Below are 27,950 nucleotides of genomic sequence, written 5' to 3'. Positions count from 1 at the left end.
ATAATAAACAAATCTCACACTGTACACATGTAACAGTGATTTATACACACAGTGATGACATCTTCTATATACACAGACAGGACTGTGATTAAACCTCCTCTTACCCAGTGATGTGAGGGGCTGGTGATTCTCCATCATCACGTCCTTGTACAGACCCTTGTGTCCTTCTAAATACTCCCCCTCCTGCATGGAGAGATAGACAGTGACATCATCCACCTTATAGGACCCTGACACACACAATGGTCATCACCCAGACACATCCCCTGGTGTTACTGTATAATGTCCCATTCCCAGCAGTCACCTCTCCAGTCAGCAGCTGAATGATCTTGTTGGTCAGTTCCAGGATCTTCTGGTCATTGTCTCTGTCATGTATCAGTGAGTGAGGTGGAGGCACCGTGATAGGGTCCTGCTCCGTCCTCCTGACACACAGGGATGGCTGCTGGGTGTCACACACTCACCAGATGTCTCATTCACTAATGTATAACCCTGTGTATTGACATATGATATTATACCTATATGCAAAGTGGATTGGACTTCCTATATCAGTATATAATGAATACATTATATGGAATGTCACTGTGACAGTCTCAGAACTCCTCACATCACAAGTACTGTATACAGCTCTGTAAAACATATCTCACAAAAGCGCTACTACAATAATACATGGACTGCATAGTAAAACATGTCAGGAAATACTTTAAGAGCTGAACTTGTCCAGCTGAGCGGAGAGAAGGACAGAGGTGATATGATAGAACAGTATTAACATCAGAAAGGCTGTATTGTTACAAATAAGATGATATCTAGAACAAGGGGGATGCTTTAATATTGGAGGAAGACTAAAAGATGACTGTTGCAGCATCAAATGGGTTAATGCCTGATGTTGCTGTACTGAATGGATTAAACCTCAGCACTAAGGTATTAAAGAATAATTATTAATTTAAATGTAAACATTTAATGTATGGGTGCTGTGGAACTGGTTAGTAACCGTTGCAAGCGCCAGAAAGGGCTAAGTCTCAACGCTGGGTATAATTGTATTTATCTTAAAATCATGTATTGATTTCTGATGCAATAGCCATTTGTTGGAGGAAGCTTGTTATTGTAACTTTTCTAAAGAAAGTCCCCCATGCTAATAAGACCTTCTGATGTGTCAGTCTCCCACACATCCTATAGACTGAAGGCACAGAAGGGGGTAATTAGACTTGCAATCTCTCTAAGACAGGACGCAAGTAAAATAGGAAACGCAACACCAACTTTTAGGAAATCATAAGGGATGTTAAAGTTTAAATTTAAATTGCGTTAGCTCCAAGGTTAGAGGATATATTACATCCTAATGTTAATTGTTGAATGTGAAATACCAGATGTTGCGGTGCCAGCTGGGACAGTGGCTGGATAAAAAGAGCACTGTTTGACAATGTAATGTATCATTCCATCTGTAACTAATGGATCGCTAGTAACTCAAACTAGCGTGTAACTATCCTTATTAGGACTACTTGAGCTAATAAAACATCACTGATCTACTTTGACGACTACTTACCTGCCGTAATTCCTGTGACCTACAGATTAGACCAAATCTAATCCGTTATTTTGCTGTTCTGAGGTTGGGACCCAGCATCTAATACCAACGTTCTGCCTGCTACCCTGCTGCTGTTGCCATTGTGAGAGACCAGGGGGAACCATCCACAGCAACCCTAATCTAAAGAAAGGGGTCCGGGTACCAGCCCAGGTGCCCAATGAGGGGGTACACTAGTAGCGGAAGTTACCCAAAAAGAAGCAGTTCCAGGTGCTGGTGAAAGAGCCTAGTGGTGGCAGCAGCTAAAGGTCCTCCCACTGCGGGTAGAGGGCCGCAATCGAGATAAAGAAAGGGGACAATGGCAAGGCAAGCTCAGATGGTCCCCAGCAACACGGGCAGAGTGGCATAGGAGGTTCATCCTATCACAACAACATATGCTATGGATCATGACTACAACAAAGGAATTTTAAGTATGTAACATATCACAGAAAGGATAACTCAGGACTGATGATTAGCAAAGGGAAAAAATACATTAATAAGATAAACCAATGATTCTTGGATTTCCAGAAGGGGAAGGGGTATAATTTGAAGGTTTTGCCAGGATGAATGGCAGAGAAAGGTTACTTACACACTACAACCAATCATCTTGCTGGAGCCGACAATGTGATGGCTGAGAGAGAGGACTATCAGCATACTCTCCATGTCACCATACACACAGGCCGGGCAGTCTACTTCCCCAAATATAAAACCAGGTCCCTACACACACAGCCTGCAATGCCCAATGTAATACTAAGTGTTAGGCCAGAAGACAAGCTGTCATGCATACAAAGCTGATCATACATCTTCCCCAACAATATCAGGGACAGACCATGGGAATTAGGACCTTAAGCGATGTGTGGAAAGAACCAAAGAGAGGAGGGGAAGTAGGAGGAAAGAAGAGGGGAAGAAAAGGGAAGAGGGGCAGAAGAAAGAAGGAAGTGGTGGAGCAGAAAGAAGAGAAGGGGGAAAGTAGGTGTATATAAGTTAGGAAGAGAGGAGAAGTGGAATTTAAGGGGAGGGTTTTGGTGACCCAGGACTATCACATCAGCACTGCCATAGTTTTGCTTGCTGGCTCTCTCCCAAGACATCCTCTTTCTTCCCTGTCCTCTCCTACTTGCTCACCTGTTCTCTTCACCCATCACTTCTGCTCCTATTTCTCCCCTTCACATCTTTCTCCGCTCTGTTCGCCTCTCCACTCCTGTTTCCCCTCTTGACTCATGCTCCCTTGACCCCTCTCCTCTCCTAACCACCAATCTCCTCTCCTCCTACTTATCTTCATCCCTCCTGTCTCTACCCTGCCCCTATTCTTTCCCATGTTCCTTATCCTCCTCCTTGTCCTCCTATGTCCTGTCTTCTCCACCTTGTCCCTCCTCTTTCATGTCCTGCACGCCTACTTTTTCTTTTCTATCCTCTGATGTCCACCCATCAACTTTGCTCCTCCTTCCCCCTTCTCTCTAATTTTTAATGATTGGTTGGAGTGTGTAAGTAACCTTGCTCTGCCATTTATGCTGGGAGAACCTTCAAATTATACTCCTCTCCCTTCTGGAAATCCAAGAATCAATGGTTTATCTTTTTAATGTATTTTTCCCATTTGCTAATCATCAGTCCTGAGTCATCCTTCCTGTGACGTGTTACGCTTGAGATTCCTTTGTTGTATCTATGACGCATAGAATATGTCATGCAGTAGAAGGAGTCTACTGCCACCACTAGGCTCTTTCGCCAGCACCTAGAACCGCTTCCTTTTAGGTAACTTTCGCTGCTAGACTACTCCCTCACCTGACCTCTTCTTTTAGATCAGGGTTGCTGTGGCTTGTTCCTCCTGGCCTATCACACTGGCCAGAGCTGCAGGGTAGCAGGCAGAGCGTTTGTACTGGATGCTGAGTCCCAACCTCAGAACAGCCAGAAAACATATTAAATTTGTCTAATCTGTAGGTCACAGGAATTTACACCAGGTAAGTATTTGTCAAAGAAGGATCTTAAAGCAGTGATATTTTATTAGCTCAAGTAGTCCTAATAAAGACAGTTAAACGCCAGTTTGTGGTACTATCGATCTTTCCATAAATTACAGATGGAATAAAACTACATGGTCAAACAGAGCTGTTTTTATACACATTTTGACACACGTTAGCCACAAAGTCTGAGATATTACATCCGATATTTACTATCAGGATGCAATATGTTCTCTACACTTGAATTTAAATACAATGCAAAGCTAAGAAAATTTACACCAATCTGTTATCTCCTAAAACTTGCTGGTTGCATTATTCAGACAGGTTCTCAGATGCAGGCACTAGACCAGGCGTAGGTAACCTGCGGCTCTCCAGGTGTTGTGAAACTACAAGTCCCAGCATGCTTTGCCAGCAGATAGGAGGCAATGCATGCTGGGATTTGTAGTTTCACAACACCTGGAGAGCCGCAGGTTACCCACCCCTGCACTAGACATTAAAGGAAGGTAACGACCTCCTGCAGAGCATTTAAGATGAAAGCACATGTTGGACACTCACATGAAAACACTTAATTAGTATGATTAGATTGCCTTCAGAAGTCATAAAACAAAGTTCCTCCACAAATTGCCCATCACAAATCAGTACATTTTTGATACTAATATATAACACAGTATCAAAATTGCCGCTTGCACCAAAAATGTAAATAAATTTATGCAACTCTACAGTCCCCTCTCCTCTATATAATAATAATCCCCATATCAGTGTGTGCTGGGAGTTATTACTCCCATATATCACTGTACAGTCCCCTCTCCTCTATATAATAATAATAATCCCCCATATCAGTGTGTGCTGGGAGTTATTACTCCCATATATCACTGTACAGTCCCCTCTACTCTATATAATAATAATAATCCCCCATATCAGTGTGTGCTGAGAGTTATTACTCCCCATATATCACTGTACAGTCCCCTCTCCTCTATATAATAATAATAATCCCCATATCAGTGTGTGCTGGGAGTTATTACTCCCCATATATCACTGTACAGTCCCCTCTACTCTATATAATAATAATAATCCCCCATATCAGTGTGTGCTGGGAGTTATTACTCCCATATATCACTGTACAGTCCCCTCTCCTCTATATAATAATAATAATCCCCCATATCAGTGTGTGCTGGGAGTTATTACTCCCCACATATCACTGTACAGTCCCCTCTACTCTATATAATAATAATAATCCCCATATCAGTGTGTGCTGGGAGTTATTACTCCCATATATCACTGTACAGTCCCCTCCCTTCTATATAATAATAATCCCCATATCAGTGTGTGCTGGGAGTTATTACTCCCCATATATCACTGTACAGTCCCCTCTCCTCTATATAATAATAATAATCCCCCATATCAGTGTGTGCTGGGAGTTATTACTCCTATATATCACTGTACAGTCCCCTCTCCTCTATATAATAATAATAATCCCCCATATCAGTGTGTGCTGGGAGTTATTACTCCCCATATATCACTGTACAGACCCCTCTCCTCTATATAATAATAATCCCCATATCAGTGTGTGCTGGGAGTTATTACTCCCATATATCACTGTACAGTCCCCTCTCCTCTATCTAATAATAATCCCCATATCAGTGTGTGCTGGGAGTTATTACTCCCATATATCACTGTACAGTCCCCTCTCCTCTATATAATAATAATCCCCCATATCAGTGTGTGCTGGAAGTTATTACTCCCATATATCACTGTACAGTCCCCTCTCCTCTATATAATAATAATCCCCATATCAGTGTGTGCTGGGAGTTATTACTCCCATATATCACTGTACAGACCCCTCTCCTCTATATAATAATAATAATCCCCCATATCAGTGTGTGCTGGGAGTTATTACTCCCCATATATCACTGTACAGTCCCCTCTCCTCTATATAATAATAATAATCCCCCATATCAGTGTGTGCTGGGAGTTATTACTCCTATATATCACTGTACAGTCCCCTCTCCTCTATATAATAATAATAATCCCCCATATCAGTGTGTGCTGGGAGTTATTACTCCCCATATATTACTGTACAGTCCCCTCTCCTCTATATAATAATATTAATCCCCCATATCAGTGTGTGCTGGGAGTTATTACTCCCCATATATCACTGTACAGACCCCTCTCTATATAATAATAATAATAATCCCCATATCAGTGTGTGCTGGGAGTTATTACTCCCATATATCACTGTACAGACCCCTCTCCTCTATATAATAATAATAATAATCCCCCATATCCGTGTGTGCTGGGAGTTATTACTCCCCATATATCACTGTACAGTCCCCTCTCCTCTATATAATAATAATCCCCATATCAGTGTGTGCTGGGAGTTATTACTCCCCATATATCACTGTACAGTCCCCTCTCCTCTATATAATAATAATCCCCATATCAGTGTGTGCTGGGAGTTATTACTCCCATATATCACTGTACAGTCCCCTCTCCTCTATATAATAATAATAATCCCCCATATCAGTGTGTGCTGGGAGTTATTACTCCCCATATATCACTGTACAGACCCCTCTCCTCTATATAATAATAATAATCCCCATATCAGTGTGTGCTGGGAGTTATTACTCCCATATATCACTGTACAGTCCCCTCTCCTCTATATAATAATAATAATCCCCATATCAGTGTGTGCTGGGAGTTATTACTCCCCATATATCACTGTACAGTCCCCTCTCCTCTATATAATAATAATAATCCCCCATATCAGTGTGTGCTGGGAGTTATTACTCCCCATATATCACTGTACAGTCCCCTCTCCTCTATATAATAATAATAATCCCCATATCAGTGTGTGCTGGGAGTTATTACTCCCCATATATCACTGTACAGTCCCCTCTCCTCTATATAATAATAATAATCCCCCATATCAGTGTGTGCTGGGAGTTATTACTCCCCATATATCACTGTACAGACCCCTCTCCTCTATATAATAATAATAATAATCCCCCATATCAGTGTGTGCTGGGAGTTATTACTCCCCATATATCACTGTACAGACCCCTCTCCTCTATATAATAATAATAATCCCCCATATCAGTGTGTGCTGGGAGTTATTACTCCCATATATCACTGTACAGTCCCCTCTCCTCTATATAATAATAATAATCCCCCATATCAGTGTGTGCTGGGAGTTATTACTCCCCATATATCACTGTACAGTCCCCTCTCCTCTATATAATAATAATAATCCCCCATATCAGTGTGTGCTGGGAGTTATTACTCCCCATATATCACTGTACAGTCCCCTCTCCTCTATATAATAATAATAATCCCCCATATCAGTGTGTGCTGGGAGTTATTACTCCCATATATCACTGTACAGTCCCCTCTCCTCTATATAATAATAATAATCCCCCATATCAGTGTGTGCTGGGAGTTATTACTCCCCATATATCACTGTACAGACCCCTCTCCTCTACATAATAATAATAATCCCCCATATCAGTGTGTGCTGGGAGTTATTACTCCCATATATCACTGTACAGTCCCCTCTCCTCTATATAATAATAATAATCCCCATATCAGTGTGTGCTGGGAGTTATTACTCCCATATATCACTGTACAGTCCCCTCTCCTCTATATAATAATAATACTCCCCATATCAGTGTGTGCTGGAAGTTATTACTCCCATATATCACTGTACAGACCCCTCTCCTCTATATAATAATAATAATAATCCCCCATATCAGTGTGTGCTGGGAGTTATTACTCCCATATATCACTGTACAGTCCCCTCCCCTCTATATAATAATAATAATAATCCCCCATATCAGTGTGTGCTGGGAGTTATTACTCCCATATATCACTGTACAGTCCCCTCTATATAATAATAATACTCCCCATATCAGTGTGTGCTGGGAGTTTTTACTCCCCATATATCACTGTACAGTCCCCTCTCCTCTATATAATAATAATAATCCCCCATATCAGTGTGTGCTGGGAGTTATTACTCCCATATATCACTGTACAGACCCCTCTCCTCTATATAATAATAATAATAATCCCCCATATCAGTGTGTGCTGGGAGTTATTACTCCCCATATATCACTGTACAGTCCCCTCTCCTCTATATAATAATAATAATCCCCCATATCAGTGTGTGCTGGGAGTTATTACTCCCATATATCACTGTACAGTCCCCTCTCCTCTATATAATAATAATAATCCCCCATATCAGTGTGTGCTGGGAGTTATTACTCCCCATATATCACTGTACAGTCCCCTCTCCTATATATAATAATAATAATCCCCCATATCAGTGTGTGCTGGGAGTTATTACTCCCCATATATCACTGTACAGTCCCCTCTCCTCTATATAATAATAATAATCCCCCATATCAGTGTGTGCTGGGAGTTATTACTCCCATATATCACTGTACAGTCCCCTCCCCTCTATATAATAATAATAATCCCCCATATCAGTGTGTGCTGGGAGTTATTACTCCCCATATATCACTGTACAGACCCCTCTATATAATAATAATAATCCCCCATATCAGTGTGTGCTGGGAGTTATTACTCCCATATATCACTGTACAGACCTCTCTCCTCTATATAATAATAATAATCCCCCATATCAGTGTGTGCTGGGAGTTATTACTCCCATATATCACTGTACAGTCCCCTCTCCTCTATATAATAATAATCCCCCATATCAGTGTGTGCTGGGAGTTATTACTCCCCATATATCACTGTACAGACCCCTCTCCTCTATATAATAATAATAATCCCCCATATCAGTGTGTGCTGGGAGTTATTACTCCCCATATATCACTGTACAGACCCCTCTCCTCTATATAATAATAATAATCCCCATATCAGTGTGTGCTGGGAGTTATTACTCCCCATATATCACTGTACAGACCCCTCTCCTCTATATAATAATAATCCCCATATCAGTGTGTGCTGGGAGTTATTACTCCCCATATATCACTGTACAGACCCCTCTCCTCTATATAATAATAATAATCCCCCATATCAGTGTGTGCTGGGAGTTATTACTCCCATATATCACTGTACAGTCCCCTCTCCTCTATATAATAATAATAATCCCCCATATCAGTGTGTGCTGGGAGTTATTACTCCCATATATCACTGTACAGTCCCCTCTCCTCTATATAATAATAATAATCCCCCATATCAGTGTGTGCTGGGAGTTATTACTCCCATATATCACTGTACAGACCCCTCTCCTCTATATAATAATAATAATCCCCCATATCAGTGTGTGCTGGGAGTTATTACTCCCCATATATCACTGTACAGACCCCTCTCCTCTATATAATAATAATAATCCCCATATCAGTGTGTGCTGGGAGTTATTACTCCCCATATATCACTGTACAGTCCCCTCTCCTCTATATAATAATAATAATCCCCCATATCAGTGTGTGCTGGGAGTTATTACTCCCCATATATCACTGTACAGTCCCCTCTCCTCTATATAATAATAATAATAATAATCCCCCATATCAGTGTGTGCTGGGAGTTATTACTCCCCATATATCACTGTACAGTCCCCTCTTTTCTATATAATAATAATAATCTCCATATCAGTGTGTGCTGGGAGTTATTACTCCCCATATATCACTGTACAGTCCCCTCTCCTCTATATAATAATAATAATAATCCCCCATATCAGTGTGTGCTGGGAGTTATTACTCCCCATATATCACTGTACAGACCCCTCTCCTCTATATAATAATAATAATCCCCATATCAGTGTGTGCTGGGAGTTATTACTCCCCATATATCACTGTACAGTCTCCTCTCCTCTATATAATAATAATAATCCCCATATCAGTGTGTGCTGGGAGTTATTACTCCCATATATCACTGTACAGACCCCTCTCCTCTATATAATAATAATAATCCCCAATATCAGTGTGTGCTGGGAGTTATTACTCCCATATATCACTGTACAGTCCCCTCTCCTCTATATAATAATAATAATCCCCCATATCAGTATGTGCTGGGAGTTATTACTCCCCATATATCACTGTACAGACCCCTCTCCTCTATATAATAATAATAATCCCCCATATCAGTGTGTGCTGGGAGTTATTACTCCCCATATATCACTGTACAGACCCCTCTCCTCTATATAATAATAATAATCCCCCATATCAGTGTGTGCTGGGAGTTATTACTCCCATATATCACTGTACAGACCCCTCTCCTCTATATAATAATAATAATCCCCCATATCAGTGTGTGCTGGGAGTTATTACTCCCCATATATCACTGTACAGCCCCCTCTCCTCTATATAATAATAATAATCCCCCATATCAGTGTGTGCTGGGAGTTATTACTCCCCATATATCACTGTACAGTCCCCTCTCCTCTATATAATAATAATAATCCCCATATCAGTGTGTGCTGGGAGTTATTACTCCCATATATCACTGTACAGACCCCTCTCCTCTATATAATAATAATAATCCCCCATATCAGTGTGTGCTGGGAGTTATTACTCCCCATATATCACTGTACATACCCCTCTCCTCTATATAATAATAATAATCCCCCATATCAGTGTGTGCTGGGAGTTATTACTCCCCATATATCACTGTACATACCCCTCTCCTCTATATAATAATAATAATCCCCATATCAGTGTGTGCTGGGAGTTATTACTCCCCATATATCACTGTACAGTCCCCTCTCCTCTATATAATAATAATAATCCCCATATCAGTGTGTGCTGGGAGTTATTACTCCCATATATCACTGTACAGACCCCTCTCCTCTATATAATATTAATAATCCCCATATCAGTGTGTGCTGGGAGTTATTACTCCCATATATCACTGTACATACCCCTCTCCTCTATATAATAATAATAATCCCCATATCAGTGTGTGCTGGGAGTTATTACTCCCCATATATCACTGTACAGACCCCTCTCCTCTATATAATAATAATAATCCCCCATATCAGTGTGTGCTGGGAGTTATTACTCCCATATATCACTGTACAGTCCCCTCTCCTCTATATAATAATAATAATCCCCATATCAGTGTGTGCTGGGAGTTATTACCCCCATATATCACTGTACAGACCCCTCTCCTCTATATAATAATAATAATCCCCCATATCAGTGTGTGCTGGGAGTTATTACTCCCATATATCACTGTACAGACCCCTCTCCTCTATATAATAATAATAATCCCCCATATCAGTGTGTGCTGGGAGTTATTACTCCCATATATCACTGTACAGACCCCTGTATATAATAATAATAATAATAATATAATATTATATAATTCATTACCTCAGTCTTTGCACCATATACAATGAAATGAGCCTGTGACCACGCCCCTTCCGTGGCGTCACGTGTAATGTCATGTGATATAGTCTGATGGGCTACAAGAAGATGGCCGCTGCTGATGTGCATTAAATCGACGGATTACAATTTGCTTTCAGTAACACAAGATAATGGCGGCCGTTGTTTTAAACAAGACGGATGTTTTATTCATTTTTTAAACTTAAACTTCATATATTTTTATGTAGAAAACAAACGACTCCAGTTGTCCTACATAGGATGAAGTAATGAGAGTCAGAGTCGTATTTATGTAGCGGGATAAGAATTTGAACTACAAGATAATGGTCACCGCTCCCCGCACCGAGGACAGATGTTGTGTAACTAGTAGTACACTGTATGTTACTATAGATGTGTTGTCACGTTACCTCCCGCAGAATCTGCTGGTCTGAGCACGCGAGTTACCATAGCAACCACAGTGATGACTCGGCAGCCATTTTGGATTGGGGCACTGCTAATAAGTGTGTAAGTGATATAACTATTTCCTGGCTAATTAATAGTTGTAACAAGGATGAGAGAAGCTGCTGGTTATTCCCTGCATACATATGTGTTATATGTCATACTATATACGTGGTACATATCATATATTATATTTTATATCCTTGTATGTTACGCATACTTGCCAACTCTCCCGCATTGTCCGGGAGACTCCCGCATTTTGCGAGAGTCTCCCGGACGAGTGTGGCAATCTCCCTGATAGGAAGGGGGAAAAATTTAGTTTAAACGCCGCGATTCACCCGGAATCGCGGCGTTTAGCCCCGCCCCCACTGTAAAATGACGCGATTTGCGTCATTCCGTCACGGGGGCGGGGCCAAAATGACGCGATTTCGCAGCCCCGCCCCCTGCACGCCCACGTCCCAGCCGGCATCTCCCGGAAAAAGAAAAAAAAATGTTGGCAAGTATGATGTTACGTTATATTCTATATATGTATATATCTGTACTATGCCATACCTTACACAACATATATGTACTGTGTGTTATATGTTTTATTATGTGCATGGTACATATATAATACGTATACATTGTTTTGTAAGTTACATTATACATTGTATGAAATACATTGTTGGACAGAAGGGCGAGGTGAGGGGAAGATGTGGGACAATATATTATATTACTTATATTTAGCCCTTCCCATTGCTAGACGACAGGTGAACCTATTTGTATGGTAATCTTCAGTAGCAGATCAGTGTCTTCCCTGTAAATTGGGATCCCCCAATCTTCCACGCGATCACTAGGCCGGAGGACTTCCTGTGCACGTCTGACATGTCCTTGGTGGGATCCCAGGAAGTCTTCTGACCATACATAACAGTATCACTGAGGGGTTAGCCGAGAGACTTCATCCTGGTTGCTGCACTTTGTGACGCTGTCAATCTGACTCTGATCCATCCGCTACTTTTGCACTATAACTGCTACTTTAAACATCCGGAGCTATTTATGACTGCACACAATACAACAGCACAAATCTCTTTCTCTGCAAACCGTTGGTTGGTATGACTTCTTGTTCCATGTGAGGCCATTTAGACTTCCATGTGAGGCCATTTAGACTTCCATGTGAGGCCATTTAGACCTGGCAAGATTGGGACTCACCACATTTTTTTTGACATACCAATAAGCAGTGGGCTACTGTACAGTAGATTAAGGCACGATTGAATAATCTTTCACTAGACCCTTGGACACAAAGACAAATAGAAGTGGGACAATTTGTGCCATCTAGCAAGACTCGGAGAAAGGCATTTAACAGTAAGTAAAAACTCCCAAATCCACCCAGAATGGGATTTAATGATTACAGAGGAAAGATCGTGGAAGACCCTGCAGCCAAAAGTAGTGTCTACCGTGGCCGTAATACTGATAAAAATAAAACTTGGGTTACTAGAGACAGACATTCACTTGGCTGCCTTGTACAAGTCCGTATGTTTTTAAACCCAATAAAGGATATAATGCCCATGTGGAATAAGCCATCCATCCTAAGATGACAGAACCGCTCTACTGTAGTATACAAATCATGATCTGGACCTTCAGAGTCTTCTCAGATCTCATGGATGGGATCTGACTATCTGCCCCTCTCTGTCAAATCCCACCAGGCGACAACCCAAAGGGAGAAGATTGTCACGTCAATATTCACAATACATAAGTCCTACCATTCCTCTAATGTTACAGACACAATTTATGGGGATACTCCATGATAGTACGTTGCAGGACACCTCTGGTTATTATCTCCAGGTTATTGGTTTGATTATTATCCTTTATATATATACAGCTTAAGTATGCTCGTTTTAGACAATTGGTACCATACCTGAATCTTTAACACTCTTTATCGGATCATGGTTATGTGTCTTCTGTAATACATATAATGGGCTAATACTAGACCCAAAGTTGATCTTATTTGTGATCATGATTAACACCTAACGGTTGGTTGGTATAATTCATATATATTGTCTCTGGATTACTGACAGTGAATGGACCACTGTATGATTAAAAGCCTCTAAATGTCAAAACTCTATTGGCTAATGCAGCTTTGTATTCCCCACCTAAATGTTCCAGGACACCTCAGATTTGTGATGTCCAAAGGGAGCAGAGATTAGCAATCTGGAGCCTCCCAGTAATTATGTTATTCTGGGCATCATCGGAATAACAGTATTGGAAAAAAAAGTCTTTTAAGTGTAACAATTGTAAGAAATGACACTGGGGGTAAATGTACTAAGGGATGACTTTTTGCAAATAACTGATAATGGGCGACTTTGACAGCTAAATTTAAAAGGTAAATGTGTTTAAAGGTAAATCTTGCCTTTAAACACATTGACATTTTCAATTTAGCTGTCAAAGTCGCCAAATAGACCTTTGATTAAATGTACAATGTAACCTGTTTAGGGAAGTCACATCCTGCCGGCATGGCTAATTCATTCGTTCTGAAAGCAGAATGCTTGCGGTATCATCACGTACCTAAGCAGTGATTCTATTGATGATAGTGATGACAACGACAAAGAAAATTACCCTCATGGAAATCAAGGTGAGGGTCATCAATACTTATTAGCTAAAACAGTCTGTCAGCGTTAAAGGACTGAGCCCTTACATGTAAGAGACGTACCTTATAACTCACTTGACCCTCATTGTTTTGATATTTCAGCTTACACAAAACATATTTGTCTGTGTGTCCGGGTCCCCCTCACCTCCCACCTGACCAAGATGACTGCTGCAGCATTGAATGGGTTAATACCTGACGCTGCTGTGCTGAATGGGTTCAACCTCAGCACTAAGGGGTTAAAGATGTATTAAAATGTATATGTACAAGTTACAGACCAATCTCCCTCCTCAATCTTGATTTGAAAATATACGCCAAAATACTGGCGAATCGCTTGAACCAAATCCTCCGTTCCCTCGTCCACTATGACCAAGTAGGATTTATACGGGGACGCCAGGCGAGAGATAGCACCAGAAGAGCCATTGACATCATCCACATTGTAAACTCCAGGAGCTCCCCAACTATCATGCTCTCTCTTGATGCTGAAAAAGCATTTGGATCTTCTGGGGCTTTATGAGGGCCGCCCTTGAGGCCTTTGGATTCGCTGGCGGTTTCCTCATTGGTGTCCTGGCATTGTATACTACCCCTTCTGCCAAAGTTTTGATTAATGGTACACCCTCAGACCCGATCTTCATCCAAAATGGTACAAGGCAAGGTTGCCCCTTATATTCGCACTGGTGATCGAGCTCCTGTTCTCTCAGATTAGATCTAATTCCAACATTCAGGGGGTGCAGGTGGGTAGCATCAACTCCAAGATTTCTCTTTTTGCAGATGACGTCCATCTCTCTATCTCAACCGGCGATCTCCCTCCCTAATCTCTATGAAATACTTCAAGCCTATGGGACCGTCTCTGGTTATAAAATAAACTATGCGAAATTGGAGGCCATGCTGCTTCATGTCTCCCCTCGGGAAACCGACATCCTTCAGACCACCTTCAGTTTCAAGTGGCAAAAAAGATACAACACTTAGGAGTCTTCCTCACCTCTCGCTACGACCTCCTCTTTCATGAAAACTTCCCTCCCCTTCTCACTAAGATGCTCTCTCCGACCTGACCTCCTGGAAACGCCTCTTTATCTCCTGGCTGGGCAGGATCATAGCAGTCTATCATACCTAAATGATTACACCTCTTTCAAACACTGCTGGTCGCAGTCCCTGCTTTCTTCCTTGCGAACATTCAAAAATCCCTCACCCGTTTCATTTGGAATCACAGACCCCCACGGATCTCAGCCAGCATTCTCAAAAAACCAAACCCTTCTGGCGGCAGGGGCCTTCCTGATATTAAACTATATTTACCTGGCCTCCCACTTTTCCCACATTGTTACCTCATATGTCCCCTCAGGCTCCACCTCCTGGTTCGATATAGAATCGGCTTATACTACCCTGCCCGATCTTACTTCCCTATGGGGTTTCTCCCCTACACATCTCCCTCCTGCATCCAAAATGCTCCCTACCATTAAGTTTGACATCAAGCTCTGGGACTCTCACTCCTTTAAACTGAAGCTTACCACAACACTAACCCCGATTTGGCACAATTCTGTATTCCCTTCTGGACTCTCTGCCGCGAGAGCGTGTCTTTGGACTCAAGCTGGCCTCAAATATCTGATAGACTTCTCAAAACTAGGTCACTGGCTCTCGCTGGCGGAACTTCAATGCTGCGCCCGTTTTGAGTTTTTCCAAATTAGTAATTTCCTACGGTTCTCCCCGCCTACTTATGTCTTACCCTAATCACCCTAAGGACAGAGGCATGATATCCCAACTCTATAGAATATTTGTCGCCGCTGTCTTTCCCGCTCCAAGGTCCCATGAAGTTGATTGGGAAAGGGATCTTGGTGCCCCCTGGATGACGAGGCTTGGGATGACATGAGACTGGGGATAGCCAAAAGTTCCATATCCACCAAACTTAAAGAAACCTCCTATAAAATCTATAATCGTTGGTATTATACTCCTACACGACTTCATGGCATGATTCCTTCCTCTTCACCTGACTGTTGGAGGGGCTGTGGCCACAGGGGGACTATGCTCCACATATGGTGGATCTGCCCAATTATCTCCTCTTTCTGGGATGCTGTTTGTGGCCTTCTAAATTCCCTATGTAAGGCTCCCGTTGCGAAGGACCCCTGGGTGTTCCTATTATGTTATTCTCCTCTGGTGCTCGACAAATTTTCCAAAAATTAGCTACACATATACTGACAGCTGCTAAATCCCTTATCGCATTTAACTGGAAAAAAAAGTAAATTGCATCCAGGTGTCGCAGGTTCCTGTTGGAGGTGTGGTTCGGAAACAGGGTCACCATTACACATTTGGTAGAACCTACCTGCTCTAGCACTCTTATGGCATAAGATTAGAGAATAGATCACTTACAAGTAACTTATGGTATAAATTTATTTAAAGGAAATCTTTATTTCTGAGACCAGGGAAGAAACTCGTTTGTTTTAACTTTTGCTAGAGGAAATGCACTTATGTCTGCGGTATATGTTTGATTTCTGATAAGCATTTATTTGAGGAAGTCTCATTAAGGCTAATTAAGTCTATGTGAGTGACCAACACTTGAACACAGGAGGTCGTTACTGTGAGTTCCTGAGTGGCTTTTGTTAAGGGTGTTAGAACCTGTCTGAATATTGTAAACATCACGTGATGTAGGATATAACAGATAAGTGTAAGTTTTGCATTTAAAATCTAAGAACATCCTGAGATCTGATTTAAATCTGAGGAAATCAGTTTGATGTGGAAGTTAAATTGTGCTAGATGCAGAATTAGAGCACATCCTGATGTTAATGTTTGAATTAAATATTGCAGTCTGTGCAGAGCCTTCTCTGATCAGGGGGCTGGCTTACCCCCTGCCAAGACTAGTCTCTAAAACTGTATAAAAAGAGAGCCCTTGTACACTGAAATGTATCATTCTGATGTTCCATCTGACCTGACCACTAATACCTTTAATCAGTGGAACTGTCCTTGTCAGGACACTTGAGCGAAATAAACATCATTCTGCTTCAAGACCCTGCTTGACAACTTCTTCAATATTGCTGTATTCCTGGGACCTATAGATTAGACCTAAATCTAATCCGTCCTCTGGCTGTTCTAAGGTTTGGACCCAGCTCTCCAGTACCACCGCTCTGCCTGTTACCCAGCAGCCTTGGCCAGTGTGATAGGCCAGGGAGGATCCATCCACAGCAACACTGATCTATCGTGAGAGGTCAGGACTACCAGCCCAGGTACACCAGCAATGAGGTACGCTGGCAGTGTCAGTGACCCAGAAGAAACCCGGTTCTGGATGCCGGTATAGGAGTCCAGTGGTGACAGCATTGTAAGCCCCTCCTTCTGCGGCAAGAGGGCGCATTTGGTATAACGAAAGGGAACGGTGCCAAAGTAGCCCAGCCGGTTCCCAGCAACAACAGACAGGGTGGCATAGGCATCCTGCCACATTATGTTTTATAGTATTTATGTACCATATATTTATGTACCACAAAGAAATTCCCCCTTCTTTCTAATTCCCGAATCCCACCCATGTTCTCTCCAGCACTCCTCCCTTGTTCTCCAGTCACATCTCCCCCCGTTCTCTTCAGCCAACTCCCCCCCGTCCTAGTTACATCTCTCCCCTGTTCTCTCCAGCCCCCTCTCCGTTTTCTAAAGCCACCCTCCCATTTTCTCCAGCCCCTTCTCCCATTTTGTTCTCTCCAACCACCTCTACCCGTTTTCTCCAGTCCCCTCTCCCCCCATTCCAACAGGCCACCTCTACCCCCATTCTCTTCAGCCCCCTCTCCTGCCATTTCTCCAGACACACACCCTCTCTGTCTTATCCAGCCACTTTTTTCCACCCATTCTCTCCAGCCAATCTCTCTCTAAAGTAATGTAAATACCTTCTCTTTTTCATTTCTCTTCTTGCCTACTTCTCTTCTTCTTTGCCTTTTCCTACCTTCCTGGCTCCTCTACACTGACAACGCTATGGGGAGCCGGGAGCCCTACATCTGTTGCACGGCAGGTGCTGAAATGCAGGCAGCACGACATTCATATACACCTGGGGTCTGAAGTGTTAAGTCCAATAATTTGATGCAGTCGTTCTAAATTAATTAATTTTTTAAATAAATTTTTTCAAACCAAACTGTATATAAACTGGCCACTGGTACTGGAATAATCAGGATTGATGACTGTTCCTGGATCCAGTCCGCTGCGTACGTATCGGTTATACTTTTCAATACTTTGTTATACTTTTTTTCTATTAAATCTCTCTTTGGAACCACGCTAATCGCATTGGACAATCTTTATTGGTGACAATAGTGACGTTCATTACAGAAGCATCGGCAAACAGCATGTGGCCGTTGTGCCCTGGTCAGTTGCTTCTCCCGCACCACCATTGTGACCGCATGCAGTTTTTATACATAACGGTGTTGTTAGTTCATTTGCAAGGTGTTCATGGCTCTGGATGTTTATATCTTGTTGTAACACTTGTAGTTGATATCTAGTTTGAAATGTTTAAGGCTGGTAATTAAATGTTATTAAAGTTGTCTTTCAGCTATAATTAATTGTCCTTACAGAGTAGTATGCAGTCTTAAGAAAAATGTTGATAGGGTGTAGAAAGTGTGAAAGTTTCTGCCGCAGTAGTCTGTGGCAGTGGTTTCAATAGGTGTGTTGAAGAGTGTGTTGCAGTGGTTTCAGTGGGAGGTGTGATGTAGAATGTTTTGGAGTGGTTTCAGTGGGAGGTGTGTTGTAGATTGTGTTGCAATGGTTTCAGTGGGAGGTGTATTGTAGAGTGTGTTGCAATGGTTTCAGTGGGAGGTGTGTTGTAGAATGTGTTGGAGTGGTTTCAGTGAGAGGTGTATTGTAGAGTGTGTTGCAGTGGTTTCAGTGGGAGGTGTGTTGTAGATTGTGTTGGAGTGGTTTCAGTGAGAGGTGTATTGTAGAGTGTGTTGCAATGGTTTCAGTGGGAGGTGTATTATAGAGTGTGTTGCAATGGTTTCAGTGGGAGGTGTATTGTAGAGTGTGTTGCAGTGGTTTCAGTGGGAGGTGTGTTGTAGATTGTGTTGGAGTGGTTTCAGTAGGAGGTGTATTGTAGAGTGTGTTGCAGTGGTTTCAGTGGGAGGTGTATTGTAGAGTGTGTTGGAGTGGTTTCAGTGGGAGGTGTATTGTAGAGTGTGTTGCAGTGGTTTCAGTGGGAGGTGTGTTGTAGATTGTGTTGGAGTGGTTTCAGTGGGAGGTGTATTGTAGAGTGCTGGTGCGGAAGGAGTGTGCATTGCAGAGGTTTCCTTGAGAAGTGTTACTGACTGCAGGTGTAGCACCAACTATCAAACTTTCTTCACCTTATCAACATCACCATCGGTCTCCAAATACAGACAACAGCCAAGAGCAACACATCACCCAGGTAAACAACCACCAGACAACTTCTCTCAATTGATACAGGCAGACAACACCCACAACTCCACAAGCACTGCTCCACGGAAACCTTCAACAAAGGAAAAATTACTATTAGACACATGCTTATATCCTAAGAATGATACAATATGCAGATAAAACAGTGGTATGGAATATTGATAGATATTAAAATGTAGTCTCTTGCTAAGTTCGTATAAAGTCTCTTGCTATAGATACATATGGAAGTTTTGTCAGTAGAATCCAATTGATGAAATATTGTGATCGAAAGTCATGTGGTCTTTATCCACTTCTAATGGGATGTAATAGACTTTGATGCTGTTTATATATTGTCTCATACACCGTCAAAGCATCCAGTAATAATAGAAAAACCTATGTATCACCAACTAGGCATCTATATTCAATAAAGAAATAGTAGCTACTGACACTGCAGTTTGTTGTAAGACGCTCTCAGCCTCTCTGTCCCTTTCGGGCTATGAGCTAAATAATTCGCTCTAGGAAACTTTCGGCCCCTCTGACCCCTTGTAGCTGGTCATTGCACCATGTACATCCACTCCTTCTGTATAATGTTTGTTGGTCAATGCTATTCCTCATTAGTATCTCAGTAGGAATGGAAATATTGTGTTAAAAATACATGTTTATTGCAGATATAAATTGTCCGTGACTGACAAATAGGTTACACAGATGCTGATGAGAAAGTTGTAGCTGTATCAGCCGCCTCACTTTGAGGCTGTCAGCCACACACACAGCCTGCGGCATCTCCACACTGATTTAAAAAATTGCATATAGAGAATGAGGTCATGAGGCACATTGTGAGTTGTCAAAGAAAGACTATATCCTGTTGTCACTTATAGGAATGTATCTATATAGCTCTTGCTGCAATAATAACACTACTATTATAACATACATATCTCAGTTCTGGAAAGTATAAATTTCCTCACAATATATGAGTATCAAGTTTTGTTCCTATACAATTGTGGAAGTCAAATAATTGGATGAACTAAATTGATTAATATTTGTTTTCCGTGCGATTGTGATTAGTACACCACATGCAGTGATGCAATCGCACACATTTACATTCGCACTTACACTTGTGAATAGTACACATTTATTAAGGTTCCAATCCACATTTATTTATTAGTAAAATGTATTAGATTATTTATACATAAATGATATTATATTAAAGGTATCTAAGGCTCATGATATATGAAATGTACCATGTTTAGTGTCATTTTGATCTGCACATTACCATCAGGAATCCGCTACTATCGGCAAAGCGATCGCTAGTTATGGAAGATAAAGTATTAATGCTCAAAATGATATTCTGTTTGGAATGCAAATAGGTTGGTTTAAACTGGATTAGGTTGGTTCCCTTGGGCACAACATATGCTCAGCTGTTGGAGTAAGCTGGCCCCCACTTTATTGGAGAAATTCTTTGAACTGACCTATTATTTGCATTTTATTGTTCTGACCTGACCCCTGGACCAATGAAGAAAGACCTTAGTTTATCTTTGTGTACATAGTGACATCATCACTTTTTTTGTTAACTGAAACTGCATATAAGAAAGTCCTGGGCCAGTGTTATATCTCTCTTCCTAACTGCAAGGCTGAATATGGACCTGGGCCCAGGAAGCGCTTGCAAAACTATTCAGTTTTATACTTTCCTATTTATTGTTATATCTTTTATGCTTCGGCATGGCTTGCTGGATATCCTGCTATCTTATGCAATTAAATCTCTTTGTGCATTGGAACCACAATAATCGCATTGAACAATGTTTATCGGTAGCGACAAAACGACCATTACACAATAGACAAATCTGCAGGAAGTTAATGCAAATAAGTTACCTGTGCAACTGTCAAATTGGTGAATTATTTGCTAAATTCATTAGTGTACACTAGTGCACACTGGGGATCCCCATCCCAAATAATAAAAAGATCTTCAATGTACCGGCCAGGCAGCCCCAGGTTCACCCCGAATGGACCATCCCAGATTTATAAAGATCTACTTAAGAAATTATCACGTGTTACATGAAACGTATTTTTATTGTGGATTTATTGATTTTATGTGATATGATTATATATCTTAGCGTTTTATGGTTTTATGCTAGTTAGGCTAATTTTGCTGACTTCAAGCTGACTGCATTGGTACTTATTGACATTTATTTTTTCATTGACTATTTTTTGTATTTAAACTGCATAATATTAATTCATGATTTTGAGCAGTTATTTTGTTTATCAATAATATTCCTCCTCCACCCTCTCCGAGCTACTTTCTTTCCCCCCTTACTGTATTATTTCCCTTTGTATCCATCCCCCTCTGCCTTTTCCTGCAGTTTCTTCTTTTACTTTCCCAGTTTAAACTTTCTCCCTCCATTTCCTAAGCACCAACTCTCCATTCTCATCAAAATGCGCCTCTTCGTCAGAGTCCTCAGATTATACTGCTAATAATCTATTTATTTCTACTACCTCCACCTCCACAGTCTTCCCCCTCTACTGACTCCTACCCTTGAGGTTCATTCTGCACTTCTTCCCTCTGCCCCACAACCTCCATATTTTCAGTTACCAGTGTCTCATCTACACCAGACACCTGTTCCTGAGGATGAGGGTTAGTTCTACTTCTTCTGCTGCACTAATTCCTGGTCTGATAGTGTTGTGTTCTGTATGGGGACCACTAATCGATGACCTTTACCCCACACCCCCCACGCCAAAAACAGAGTGCAATGACACTCACAGAGGGGTGCGCAAGCCTCAGGCACCTCAAGCAATTAATGCTCAAACGCTTAAAGGAGCCACGTATGTGGCAGCGACATGGTTGCACTAAATGTGGTAGGGACGCTGAACCTGATTCCGTTTCTTGGCTCTCCCATTCTGGCTCACTGCACCCTTCTGCTGTTCTTAAATGCAGGGACCCAGCCCTGGAATAAGTGGTCAGATTACTATAGTATATACATTTTGTCAGCAACATTTAAATTATTCTTAAAACTCTACTGCTCCCAAAAAACAATTAAATAACAAACAGGCAGTAGCCTTAATGGACCCGCTCCTTGATTCCAGCACTCCCAAGGAGTGAGGTTGCTGTAATTCAATGGTGGAGCTGCTAATTCACACATTTGTGTGTTCACTGGAATACACACATACAGTCTATGCAACTGACGGTCTGAGCAGCCATGTAGCACAAAAGAAAGATACATTTTAGATTGTGTGTAATCAGACATGGTAAACGGTAAGGTTTCTTTCTCTATGGAATATACTGTATATATTTTGGTGCCTATGGACGTGTTCTTGCATTAAAAATCATGTAATAGGGGTGACTACGTTGATAAATAACAGATTTTTATTCATACATTTTGAGCCTTATATCATCTACTAATGTTACATAAGTGATTAAAAAAATACCACAAACTTTTAATCCACTATATTTCAAGATAAAAAAATGTGTTTATAAGGTTAAACTTCTTTAATTTTAACAATAATATATTTTTTTTTGTTGAAATTTCTGCTGCAGAGTCACTAAGATATAAACAATCTTTTTAGAAATTGGGAACCAGATTGCTACCTATATAGACCAGCTAAAGGTCAGACGGTTGATGGACTTATGGCCCTTTAGACGGTAAAGATTATTTTTCAGTTATTTCATTTATATAGCTTTTCTTTCTTTTTTTTTTCAATGTAGGGGCTAAACTGGTCAATGAAACTTTCAGGTGAATTTATTGTTTAGAGAATTCACCAAATAATGTTTCTTAGTTTTATGACGTATACATTTTTATTTCTAATATCTGTTCTTTTTCTCTCCTAATTTGTTTATATACGATTTATAATTTGTTTCTTATATATAAAATATGGCATCACTATGTAATGTCTTATGATTGCTATAACATTGTATTGTCATGAGGATGTTCAATAAAGATTTGATTATAAAAAAAAAAAGAATCAGAGTAAAACATGTTCCACATGTAGCACAAGATTAAGGTTACTCTCCTGTATAACTTTTTTGATTTTCAGATATTATTTACTATTCACCATTTAGAACAAGAATACGGTTTCTCCCCTGTATGACTCATCTGATGTGTAGCAAGCTGTGATTTTTAGCTCAAACATTCCCCACATTCAGAATAAAATGTGGCTGCTCTCCTATATGAATTGTTTGATGTGCAAGAAGTATTTTATTACTTTCAAAACATTCGGAGCCAGAATATGATGGCTCTCCTCTGTGAATTGTCTGATGTAAAACAAGATGTGAATTGTGTCTAAAATATTTACCACTTTCAGAGCATGTATACAGATTCTACGCTGTACGACTCATCTGATGTGTATGAGGCTGCAATGTATAGATTAAAGAACACGAATTTTGAGCAGAAATACGGGTGCACTCCTAGGTGAGTTATCTGACGTACAAAAACATCTGTTACTTTTAAAACATTTCCCACATTCAGAACAAAATATGGTTTCTCTTCTGTGTGAAAGTTCTGATGCATTAGTAAGGTTTATGTAAAAGTAAAACATTTTTCAACTATATGATCTCTCTCTGGTATAAAGTCTCTGATGCTTTTTCAGACCTTATGTTATTGGTGAAACATTTAACATATTCAATGCAAGAATGTTTGTTTCTCCTGTATGGATTATCTGATGCATTTTCAAGATAAGCTTTACTGGTAAAACATTTACCACATGCAGAGCTAGAATATGGTTAATCTCCTGTATGGATTCTCTGATGAGTACCCAGCCGTCATTTATAGTTAAAAGACATCTTACAATTAGAACAAGAATACGGGTGTACTACCGGCTGAGTTGTCCGATATGTAATAAGTTCTGTATTACATGTAAAGCATTTCTCACAATTAAAACAAGAATATGTTTTCTCTCTGCTAGATAATTCAAAGCAAGATCGAGGCAGGAGAGAAGTTCAAACAACTGTGAATTTATTTAAATATGTTGAAAACATCCAGAGTAACCGATGATCAGATACAGAGAAAGGTGCAATCTTGGTAATGGAGGATATCAAAAATTCCTGATCACCTTAAGGCAGCAAAAGTCCAAGCACAACTGAAACTAGCCAGAGACCCTCACTGCGGTATCAGCAGACAGAGTGATGTAGAAAGATTTCATTCTTAGCCAGCAGACAATTGTTCCCTATAAGCAGTTCTATGTACAAGGCGTGGTACTCACAAAGAGAATTCAGACTAAGCTGGATGCCTAAATGCTCAGTTGGAATGATAATGCTGATATCCAAAGTACAGAGACAGAGATGAAGCAGAAACTGGAAACGGACGAATCTCCAAGAGCAGCCTGTGCAGGAGTCCAGAGTAAACTTTATCGCTTCCATAGAATAGGAGGGGGCTTTAAACTCCAAAGGTCCAATCAGGTCAGGAGAGAAGCACACCCTTCTATAACAAGACAGGTTGGCAAGGACTCATGCTCACCACAGCTGAAGAGGTAACGAAACATACACAGTCAGTGATTCATGCTGACCAGAGTTAAAGAGGCAGTTCCAATATCCTAACACTCTTCTGAGTAAAATTTATGGTGCATGAGTATGGATCTACATTTCCCACATTCAGAGCAAGGCTATGGTTTCTTTCCTGCATGAAGTCTCTGATGGCTTTTTAGATTTGATTTCCAGGGAAAACATTTACCACATTCAGAGCAAGAATATGGTTTCTGTTCTGTATGGATTCTCTGATGCATATTCAGACCTGATTTACTAGTAAAACATTTCTCACATTCACAGCAAGAATATGGCTTCTCTCCTGTATGGATTCTCTGATGAATTTTTAGATTTGATTTACAGGCAAAGCATTTACCACATTCAGAGCAAGAATATGGTTTCTGTTCTGTATGGACTCTCTGATGGCTTTTTAGATTTGATTTACAGGCAAAAGATTTACCACATTCAGAGCAAGAAAATGGTTTCTCTCCTGTATGGATTCTCTGATGCTGTTCCAAGTTTCTTTTCCTTTTAAAACATTCCCCACATTCAGAGCAAAAATATGGTTTCTCTCCTGTATGCATTCTCTGATGGCTCTTTAGATTTGATTTAAAGGTAAAAAATTTACCACATTCAGAGCAAAAAAATGGTTTATGTCCTGTGTGAACTCTCTGATGTCTATTCACATCTGATTTACTTGTAAAACATTTACCACATTCAGAGCAAGAATATTGTTTGTCTCCTGTATGGAGACTCTGGTGCTTCTTCAGATCTGATTTACTTGTAAAACATTTACCACATTCAGAGCAAGAATATGGGTTCTCTCTTGTATGGAGTCTCTGATGCTTTTCCAGATATGCTGTACCAGTAAAACATTTGCCACATTCAGAGCAAGAATATGGGTTCTCACTTGCATGGATTCTCTGATGCTTCTTCAGATATGCTGTACCAGTAAAACATTTCCCACATTCAGAGCAAGAATATGTTTTCTCTCCTGCATGAAGTCTCTGGTGCACTTCTAAATTTCCTTTCCTTTTAAAACATTTCCCACATTCAGAGCAGGACCAAGATTTGTTTTTAAAGTGATTGATCTGCTCTGTCCCTTGTTCTGTGGGTGTATAAATGTTGGTGTCTGTGAGATTTACTCCTTCACATGAGACAGATTCCTCCTTAATATGAGATGTATATTGTGTATGATCTGTGGGTGTATAAATGTCAGTGTCTGTGAGGTTTCCTCCATCACATAAGACTGATTCCTCCTTAATATCAGTAGATGTATATTGTGTATGATCTGTGGGTGTATAAATGTCAGTGTCTGTGAGGTTTCCTCCATCACATGAGACTGATTCCTCCTTAATATGAGTAGATGTATATTGTGTATGATCTGTGGGTGTATAAATGTCAGTGTCTGTGAGGTTTCCTCCATCACATGAGATCGGTTCCTCCTTAATATCAGTAGATGTAAATTGTGTATGATCTGTGGGTGTATAAATGTCAGTGTCTGTGAGGTTTCCTTCCTCACATGAGATTAATTCTTCTTTAATATGAGTAGATGGATCTTTAGATCGTTCTGTTAGAAAAAATGAAAAACACAATGTTATCCTTCCAACTAATAAGATCAAATAACAGTATAAATTCTGCTGTCTATCCATATGTATAATAATTAGGGATTTTAATAGAAAAAGCCAGAAATCCCCCATTGACAGCTTACTTGGCATTTGAAATAAAAAAGCACCAAATCTGATTTCCAATTGTGTTGTCCACACAGTATTTGATGGACTTATCATTGACAGTTCATCAAGTCCTCGTCCCACCACAAGAGTCAGATGCACTTCTCCATTATGGGAGAAATGCATCAGATTCCTGTTTAATGATCAATGCTAATCGCTCAGTATGCCAGGCAGGTGATAGCGGTGGTATGTGGACCTTAGGTGGGATCCCAGGGAATCCACGAGGTATGCTCAAAAAAAGCTGCAGTGCCCCCTAGTGTCTGATACCACTGCATAGTGCTTCTAGAACAAAGTCAGTGGGTGGCAGCATAGGGGGTTAGAACTGCTAGGAAAGGGTGTGGAAGTTCCCCAATGCTGAGGGAGATGAAAATGCCAAGTTCAAGAATATAAAGGTGCCGTTATATACAGACACTCATCTACTGCACATACAACAATGTGCAAAAGTTTTAGGTAGGTGTTCATTCACTTTGCATTTTATTAATAAATAAAAATAAACTATTAACAATTCTATATTTGAAAGTATTCTTACTTTGCAGCATTTTTTCCACCTGCCTAAAATTTTTGCACAGTATTGTATTTAAACACATACATCTCCTATGTACACAGACAGGACTGTGATTAAACCTCCTCTTACCCAGTGATGTGAGGGGCTGGTGATCCTCCATCATCACGTCCTTGTACAGACCCTTGTGTCCTCCTATATATACTCCCCCTCCTGCATGGAGAGATAGACAGTGACATCATCCACCTTATAGGAACCTGACACACACAATGGTCATCACCCAGACACATCCCCTGGTGTTACTGTATAATGTCCCATTCCCAGCAGTCACCTCTCCAGTCAGCAGCTGAATGATCTTGTTGGTCAGTTCCAGGATCTTCTGGTCATTGTCTCTCTCATGTATCAGTGAGTGAGGTGGAGGCACCGTGATGTGGCTCTGGGTCCTGCTCAATTCTCCTGACACACAGGGATGGCTGCTGGGTGTCCGACACTAACCAGAGGTCTTCTTCACTACTGTGTAATTCTGTGTATTGACAAATAATATTATCCCTATGTGCAAAGACCTATATGACTGTAAAACATATCTCAGAAGGGCTACTACACTGCATAGTGTAGTAGTCCTTCCATGAGATATGTCAGGAAATACTTTGAGAGCAAAACATCTCCAGCTGAGAGAAGGACAGAGGTGATATGATAGAACAGTATTATATCAGGAAGGCTGTAATGTTAGAAATAAGATGATATCTAGAACAAGGAGGACACTTTAATATTGGAGGAAGACTGAAAGATAACACAAGGAAGACTTTGTACAGACTTGGTGATAGACCCATGGAATAGTCTCCAATATGGGACAATCATACAGCTATTGTGTAATATTAGATTTATAATATAAAAGCACACAACGACGTAAGACTAAGCAGACCTGATGGCCCTTCTGCCGTCACATTCTACGACAGGGAAATGTTCATGTGTTATAGATACAACAAAGGAATCTCAAGCGTGTAACACGTCACAGGAAGGATAACTCAGG

The 27,950-nt window shown here is 40.7% G+C and overlaps 1 protein-coding gene across 2 annotated transcripts in view; it reads right to left on the bottom strand.

The window, feature by feature from the left end:
• Nucleotides 1–27,670, bottom strand: part of LOC142134145 (uncharacterized) — a 32,941-nt gene extending 5,271 nt beyond the window's left edge. The window contains exons 1-3 of one of the 2 annotated variants that reach the window (XM_075194486.1): nt 27,252–27,670; nt 27,053–27,133; nt 24,864–26,258 (exon numbers count right to left, since the gene is read on the bottom strand). In XM_075194486.1, coding sequence (XP_075050587.1) covers nt 24,864–26,258; nt 27,053–27,086 — 1,429 coding nt within the window. In that variant the 5' untranslated portion in view covers nt 27,087–27,133; nt 27,252–27,670. Of the gene's footprint in view, nt 1–104; nt 228–301; nt 487–10,832; nt 10,882–24,863; nt 26,259–27,052; nt 27,134–27,251 lie in introns of those variants that run through there. The other variant, XM_075194485.1, reaches the window with a different exon arrangement.
• Nucleotides 27,671–27,950: the final 280 nt, after the last annotated feature.

Source organism: Mixophyes fleayi, unplaced genomic scaffold, assembly GCF_038048845.1.
Source record: "Mixophyes fleayi isolate aMixFle1 unplaced genomic scaffold, aMixFle1.hap1 Scaffold_402, whole genome shotgun sequence".
NCBI lineage: Eukaryota > Metazoa > Chordata > Amphibia > Anura > Limnodynastidae > Mixophyes > Mixophyes fleayi.
Note: the sequence above shows the minus strand (reverse complement) of the source record. Positions and strands in the feature narration are given on the sequence as shown.